The sequence below is a fragment of the Chenopodium album genome, chromosome 15 (assembly GCF_948465745.1).
Source record: "Chenopodium album chromosome 15, dcCheAlbu1.1, whole genome shotgun sequence".
Taxonomy (NCBI): Eukaryota; Viridiplantae; Streptophyta; class Magnoliopsida; order Caryophyllales; family Amaranthaceae; genus Chenopodium; species Chenopodium album.
This window is the reverse complement of record NC_137848.1, coordinates 42,849,060-42,857,698: the sequence shown is the minus strand read 5'-3', so window position 1 is coordinate 42,857,698 and position 8,639 is coordinate 42,849,060. Positions and strand designations below refer to the sequence as shown.

Below are 8,639 nucleotides of genomic sequence, written 5' to 3'. Positions count from 1 at the left end.
TTGCGGCATGGCTTGCTAGCCATTGCGCGCACAAGCCTAGCATGCTAGCACGCACTAGGCAGCGCCTAGCCTTGCGATGCTAGCATGGGTGCGCTAGCACGCACCAGCCAGCCTAGGCTCGGCTTGGTGCGCATGCTAGCCACCATGCTAGGCCATACGCCCTTAGCACTCGGTTTGCTAGGGCATTCCGATGCTAGGGGTATTTTGGTCTTTTGTTGATTTATTACTATTTCTCGTCTCGTCTTTCACTATTTTTCGACTCGACTTCCGACGCTCGGTTTCGACGCTCTAAGCTCGAATTTCCGACGTCTAAATAAATATTACTCGGTTGACTCATTAATTCCTTCCGAATTAATTCGTCGATTCGGTTTGTTGAATGCTTGGGTGTGACCCGAAGGGTTCAGTCAAGATTAAGCTGTAACATTAATTATCCATTAATATTACTGATCGGAAGCGGCCTCCACCCAGGCATTCCGATCACTTGACCTTACTGAATATATTAGCTTTCTAATAATTCTGAACCCGCTAACGGAATAATACACTTGTTCGAAGGACACCATTCCTTTCACTTACAACTAGATGTGAACCAATCTTCAAACTTCTTCGGAAAAATGTGCCAAAAAATTGGAATGATGAGTGTCAAGCTTCATTTGATTCAATGAAAAATTATCTTTCTAATCCTCCAGTTTTGATGCCACCCAAGCCTGGGGAACCTTTGCTCTTGTACCTTATAGTGACAGAAACTGACATGGGTGGATTGTTAGCGCAATATCAAGAAGGTACCAAGAAAGAAATTGCTATTTATTATCTAAGCAAAAAGTTCTTAGAATATGAGACTAGATATACTCCCTTAGAAAGGGCATGCATCGCTCTAATCTACGCGACAAAAAAGCTCCGACTTTATCTACAAGCTCATACAACATTCCTTATCTCAAGATTAGACCCTATCAAATATATCTTTGAGAAACCTATTCTGGGTGAAAGATTTGCGAGATGGCATGCTATTCTCTCATAATTCGATATTCAATGTGTTCATAAAAAATCTGTTAAAGGGAGAGCCATATCTGAAGCGTTAGCTGATGGGCCTATATCAGGAGATGAATTCGATAACGACTTTCCGGATGAACATTTATTCAATATCAATACATCACAATGGAAGATGTACTTTGATGGAGCATCTAATAGAAGGGGGAATGGTGCAGGTGTGTTACTTATTGATCCACATGGAGTTCATATTCCCTTTTCAATAAAACTTAGTTTTCCAACAACCAATAACACCGCTGAATATGAAGCTTGCATCTACGGTGTAAAGGCAGCCTTAGCAGCAGGGGCAAGAAATCTTATAGTGTATGGTGATTCAAACCTCATTATATCTCAGACAATTGGAGTGTGGAGGGTTCGAGATGAAAGGTTGCAAATGTATACTGAACATCTCCAACAACTTATCCCCTGCTTTGAGGAAATCAATTTCAAACATCTCCCTCGAGAACAAAATAGTTTCACTAACGCGCTAGCAAATTTGGCAGTAAATTTAACCTAGGAAGATAACGTTAAAGTTCGGTCTGTAGCTGTAAAAGAAAAAAGTTCCCCAGTGATCATGAATGAAGAAATGATCGCATCATTAACTATACAAGATGAAGAGGATGCTTGGTATAGCGACATAAAAAAATTCTTGGCCACTCGAGAATATCCCGAAGGGAGTCATAAAAAAGATCAACTTGCAATTCGAAGGCTAGCCGCTCATTTTGTGATATTAAAAGATCAATTGTATCATAAAGGTTTTGATGGAACCTTGCAACTACGTATTCATGGTGAACAAGTCCGAAAGGTCATGGGAGAAATCCATGGAGGAGAATGCGGACCACATATGAACGGACGAATGTTGGCTCGTAAGATTTTGCGAGCCGGGTATTATTGGACCACCTTGGAGACAGATTGCATACACTTTGTAAGGACATGTAAGAAGTGTCAAATCTTTGCAAATCTCAACCATATGCCACCCGTCTCACTACATAATCTCACTTACCGTGGCCATTCTCAAGTTGGGGCATCGACATCATTGGACAAATTCATCCGAAAGCTTCAAATGGGCATCAATACATTTTAGTAGCGATTGATTATTTTTCAAAATGGATTGAAGCAGCATCATTTTCCAAGTTAGGTGCGAAATAAGTCTTGAAATTCGTGATAAATAACATTATTTGTCGCTACGGAGTACCTTTTGAAATGATTTCGGACAATGGGTCGCAATTCGAGGGGCAATTGAAAGAAACTCTTGAAAAGTATAAAGTTAGACATCATCAATCTTCTCCTTATCGCCCTCAAACCAATGGAGCAGTTGAAGCAGCCAACAAGACCATTCCGACAATAATCGCAAAAATGACTGAAAAGACAAGGGAATGGCCTGACAAGTTGCCGTATGCTCTTTGGGGGTATAGAATCTCTATTCGAACCCCAACAGGAACTACTCCTTACTCCTTGGTGTATGGGATGGAGCCCATCCTTCCCATAGAAATCGAAATTCAATCCTTACGGGTCATGAATGAAAGTGAAATCTCTGAAGATCAATGGCTCAAACTTCGGAATGATGAACTTGCCTTAGCAAATGAACGAAGGTTACAGGCTCTTCACAATACCCAACTTTACCAACGACGCATTGCTCGAGCCTTCAACAAAAAAGTTCGAGATAGAGACATCCAGGAGGGTGATTTGGTGCTAAAAGAAAAACGCGCTCCTCTTCATGATCCTCGGGGCAAATTTAAACCAAATTGGTCAGGACCATTCTTGGTCAAACATATCACTCCTGCCGGGGCAGTACAGTTAGTCGATATGAATGGTGATACTTTCCTCCACTTCACCAATCTTGATCAGCTCAAAAAGTATTACGCTTAGTATCCATACCCAAGTCAATACGGGTAAAAAAAAAAAAAAAAAAAAAAAAAAGATCTTCAGATGTACTTTAGTCAATAAAACGCGAAATTTCTTGTCAATGTATGACATTCAATCAACTCTAAGGTTGCATACGAATTATAGTTTTTATAATCTCGTCTCCTTTAGATTTATCGATTGTATATTTAGGCTTTGATGTCATTGTCTAAACTTTGGACCTCCAATACGGTTAAAATACATGATTGGGCTCATAAAATGGAATATTCTAAATCATGATCTCGTGATCATAAACTTTAAATTTCAAGTAACAAATGTCAAATTTTAGAGCAACAATTGAGTTGACTTTTAAAGAAAAACTTCATTCCAATGAGAAATTCCAACCTTAAAAACACAATGTTACATAAGATGACATTCGATCCTAATTCGATGCTTCAAATTCCCATAGTTCTAAGGAAACCCTAGACTTATTACGTGAAAGGTTCAAGTGCAAAAAAAAAAAAAAAAAAAAAGGGCATTTGAATCTTTCCGTTCTTGACTTTATCATTTCTCTTCCTTAATCCTCTTCGAATTGCTGATCGAGGGTTCATCCTCTATCTTTGTCCTTTTAAAAGAACCCACATCTTTGAGAAGCCACCCTTCATAATAAACATCAATAGTCGGATCTCTTAAGACAGGGAGAAATGGAATTTTCTTAACCCGTTCCCAAACTTTGAACAGATCCCTCAACATGTTGGTATCTATCCAATGAGTGGTACATTCATCAGTGGGAAGATCCTTTAGGAAGGTTTGTCGCTGCCCGAGCTGCCGAAGACACCTCCACGGATAATAAAAAGTGATCTTGTTGATACTTGGAAGCACTACACCCCTTTTGTTAGCAGTACTATATATGACTTCTTTGATCCCCAAATGAGAGGTTACCCATTGGATTTCACCTTCAAGGGTAAAGCTCCAAGCATTACTTTTCTTTACCTTATGATATAAGGGTGAACAACCCCTACTAAGGATAATCTTAGGATGGTACTTGATTTCGTTCAAAGGTTTCACCAACTTAAACTTCTCCATCAGCCACAAGTGAAGCACCAGTGGGCTCCCCTTCATGAAGGTGTATGGATGTTCCTTTTGATGATCAAGACTAAGGACCAATTTTCCCAAGATCAATGGCCCTAATCGGCCCCCATAAACCATTTGTAGTGCATAGCTAGCTACATTGTTATGACACAACCCAAGATCTTCCTTGAACAACAAAAGACCCATGAGGGCAATCAAGCATGCTCGACTTCGTGCGGAGCCATATGAAATATCAAGTTTAAGACTGGTACCTTTTGCTTTAAAAGGTTCGAGGACACAATTGATAAGGATGGAATATTCATGATGGAAAGTCATACCATCATGATAAGATATGCCTAAAGCCTCATGTAAATAACCACTAGTAGAAGTACACTTTTTTGTGGTAATCAATGGTCCACTCATAGAAAAACCCAAGAGGCCTTCAATTTCTTCTACCATTGGCACCATCTCCCCACCTTTAAACTTAAAAACATGCTTTTTCTCATCCTAATATTTTGTAGAAGCATAAATAAGGTCATAGCAAAGTGGAAGTTTGAGAAGAGGAAGAAGGGAATCAAAGAAGATTTTTGCATAACTTTTCTCTCCTAAAGCAACCTCTATCCCCATGAAAAATAAAGTGTTTTTATAGTCTACTTCATTGATTTCATTTTAGTAGCTGGGTTCTTTTCCTTTCATATCCATAATTTTGAAAGAAAATTTGAGGAAAAGGAGGAAAGGGGAACAAGAAAACTAAGTATTCTTGTTTTAAAGGAGAATAGAAGTGAATGATTATGATCACCCAAACTCATGTCTTATATAGGCAAAGAAAAACCCCACCTTACATTGAAACACCTATAAGATTTCATGCATTTAGTCCCACCACAACATGCAAAAATCCCACATATAAGATTTCATGCATTTAGTCCCACCACAACATGCAAAAATCCCACATATAAGCTTTCATGCATTTAGTTCCACCACAACATGCCATTTTTCTTCATGCAAACTTTATTTACATACATATGTTATGATAACAATCAATTTTTTTTTTCTACTCCATATTCTCATGGTTAAAGTACCCGTGAAACTTGCTTTTTTTGTACATGAATAGTATAGTCAAACAGAATCAAATAAATCCTTAGAATGTCATTTTAGCCAATTTTACGGTTACACTTTGATATGCCTCAAGCTGTTTATTATTATCTCCGTCCTAGCTATATAGAGTCTTTCAAGCCGATTATTCAACCATGTGTAATGAACGATTAAGTTCTTTATCCAAATTTCCAAAGCTGGTTTTTCAACCACAACTGATCAATAAATCAAAATTTTCGAGCCGGTTTTTCAACCGCAACCAAAATTCCCAAAGCTGGTTTTTCAACCACAATTGATCATTGGTTAATTGACCAAGACTTTTTAAGCCGGTTTTTCAACCGCTTTCGAGATTTTCCAAAGCTGGTTTATCAACCACAACTGATCAATAAATCAAAATTTTCGAGCTGGTTTTTTCAACCGCAACCAAAATTCCCAAAGCTGGTTTTTCAACCACAATTGATCATTGGTTAATTGACCAAGACATTTTAAGCCAGTTTTTCAACCGCAATCGAGATTTATCAAAGCTGGTTTTTTAACAACAACTGATCATCAATCAATTATTCAATTTTATTTAAGCCATTTTTTTTTCAACTGCAAATAATTGGCGATTAAGTTTTAACCACAGTCAATACGTTGTATTTGACCGCAAATATTCTTACGCCACATTTCAACATATGCTTGATGATTATTAGCATTTTGTTTTATTTTACTCTAGTTTCTTTATAAGTTCTATTTAAGGATCAAAATTTACTATCTTTTTCTAATCATTGATCATCGTTTGTTCCAAACTCGATCAATGAGGGGCATTCTGTAGACACCAAATTTTGATCCCCTATTTTCCATTTTTTTTTACTTTCAATTCACTAATAAATTTTGTGTAATTTCATAATTATAATAATAAGATCTGATTTTGCTAACGACAACTGCAATAATTAGACATAAGAGACAAATTCAAGTAGTGTTTATTTATAATTTTGGAGTATACAAAACTCTTACAATTTGTACTCCTAATTTACGAACAAAATACGAGATTAATTCGAAGCATTACTCGAACCTTGTACACTCCGTGCCGGGAACTTCAAGTCGTCATTTATTCATGATTATAAAAATCATTAACGCCATTAGTAGCACCACTAACGCCATGATCAAAGCTAAATATAAATTTAGCACTCGAAAATGCTCGTCGAACGGAGATGGAGCTTGACGATTTTGGTTGCCGGGAGCCATGGAAACCGAAGAGGAAAAGGCAAGGGGTTTGTTTTTTTAGTAAAGGGTGATTTCGGATAAGGGAAATCTCTCTTTTATAAGGGATAAATCTTATCCGTATTTTTGTCATATCCCAATTGTATAATCGTTTAGTTTAATAATAGTAGTAAGTGTATCTTTTAAAAATAACATAAAATAAAAACAATGTTGTTACCAGTGACATATGTAATAATCATGTCGTTTGACATATCCTGGTCAATAGTATCAAATTTTGACCCTTTAATCTGTACATTTTTAAAACCGTGACCATTTCTAAAGTATCACTTTCTAACCCATAATAAATTTTTAGTACTACTGATTCCTTTTTATCCTATTGTTATTATAATTATTCTACTATTTTTATATTATAAGTGGGTTCATCATATGTTATGTAAATAATTGTTACATTGTTGTTGGATTTTGTTTGACGATATGCCTAACCCATTAACATATTCATGGCTTTTTTTCCTTTATAATTTTATTATTTTCTTTAAAATAAAAAAAAGGGAAAAATACAAATCATAAAAAACAAAATAGCACATATTGATAGGTACAAAATCATGCAAAGCATGCATGAAAATATGCATGCATATCAATTACCAAAGTCACGGCTCCCCTTTTTTTTATTTTTTTTTTATTTTTTTTTTGTTCAACTTATTTAATTTTAACTTGTTTTAATCCTACCATTTTACTTTGCTAATAACTTACTACTACTTCATATTTCATCTTCTTCCTTCCTTTCAACTTCCCACCAAAACACCATTACCACAATGCCTTCATGACTCACCCTTTTTTTTTCTCTCTGATTTATACACTCAGAAACAACAAATGTAAGGTATGCATGTTATTTTCTTCCCGATTAATGCAATGACGACAATATTTAACAGTGAAAGAGTGGTTATGAGTAAAGATACCTCTGCCATAACCACTCATTTGATATGTCAAATCCATGCAAAAAAAGAAAATGGTAAGTCAGAGTTGTAATTTAGCAACGAGAATCAGAAAATGGTGTGATATGACAATACGTTGTATCACTGAGCTGTATTTCTTCCCAAACGGTAAGGTGATATGACCATCCACAATCCATGGCAAGCAACATTTTTTTTCTCCTTGTTATTTTCTGATAAGTCGGTTTTGTAATAATCTTGTTTAGCTATGGTAAGTTTGAAATACGAAGAGTAAATACACTCTTCGAAGGAAAGTAGTACTAATTAACAATTGTGTTAAAATTATATTAGTACTTTTAATTATTTTTAGTCATTAATAATATTGTCATGTGTTCAGTCAAATTAATTAAGTTTTACATGAAGTAGTAAGCTAATTCTATTTGTCCTCTACTTCATTAAGATGAATTTTGGTTACAATTTTTACCTAACTCTTGTATTTGTACGTATTTATTTCGTATAATAGTACGTTCTTTGTATTTTGTATCTTAGCTTCCATTTGCTCCCATATATATACCACCCCACACTTCACGAAAGGGAGGAAAAAAATATCGAAGAGAATAGGAAAAAAAAAAAACCATAAAAGAAGTATAAATTATTTCAGCATTATTATTAGACTTAAAAAAAAAAAAGCAATCAAAATTTTTATCTTCCGTAAAAAAAAATAAAAAAAATATTGTAGAAAGACTTGGCCTAATTTTAATTCGATCATTTTGACACTATCACGCTACTCTTACTAACTCCTCAAGATAGCTACTCAAAGTCAAAGATAATATTTTCTTTCTTTTTATTTGTGATTTCATATTATTTTTACATACATTTACTAACTTTTCTACTTTTGTGTGTTCCATAACCTCCTAGGGCACTATATGTGTCGGTTTCCTAATTTGGAAACCAAATAGAATTTGACCGACCGCGAGCGAGTTTGAGAGTGAGTATACATGGTTTGTTTGATTTTTCTTTTCTTGTATGTATCATCATTATGTAGAGTATGAAATGGAAGCAATGATAATTGTACAAAATGCATAAGGAAGCTCCAAAGAATGAATGATGGAATTCTAGCAAGATAGCATTTTCGACCACTTTATTTTATTATGTAAAAAAATCGTTTTTTATTATAAAATTAAGAAATAAAATTTTAACAGTAAGCTTATGTATTTAGGAGTGTATGAGACTTGGAATTTTATAAAAATAAATTTTAACCAATCCACAAAAAATCAGACATGAAGACATAGTAAGACCACAATTTTTTTACTACAGGTCTGTCTATTTGCCAATTTTCGACAAATATCCTTTTTAATAATAAAAGTTGAATTGACTATATAGAAAGAAGATTCCTTAATCTTTGTAAATTGGGGTCACACGTTCCCATAGGATAAATACTCTATTTTTTATGATTTTTACAAAACAAGGTAACAAAAT

The 8,639-nt window shown here is 35.1% G+C and overlaps 1 protein-coding gene across 1 annotated transcript; it reads left to right on the top strand.

Moving 5' to 3' along the window:
* The first annotated feature begins 658 nt into the window (after positions 1-658).
* Positions 659-1,540, top strand: LOC145581218 (uncharacterized). Its single transcript, XM_081638267.1, has 2 exons — positions 659-779; positions 1,053-1,540. Exons 1-2 carry the CDS (start codon positions 659-661, stop codon positions 1,538-1,540), a joined length of 609 nt encoding a protein of 202 aa, XP_081494393.1.
* The last annotated feature ends 7,099 nt before the right edge of the window (positions 1,541-8,639 follow it).

Coding starts and splice junctions, on each gene's coding strand:
- LOC145581218 (XM_081638267.1), top strand. CDS start 659: ATGAAAAATTATCTTTCTAATCCTCCAGTTTTGATGCCACCCAAGCCT. Junction 780..1,052: donor GTTAGCGCAATATCAAGAAG/GTACCAAGAAAG, acceptor AATCTGTTAAAG/GGAGAGCCATATCTGAAGCG.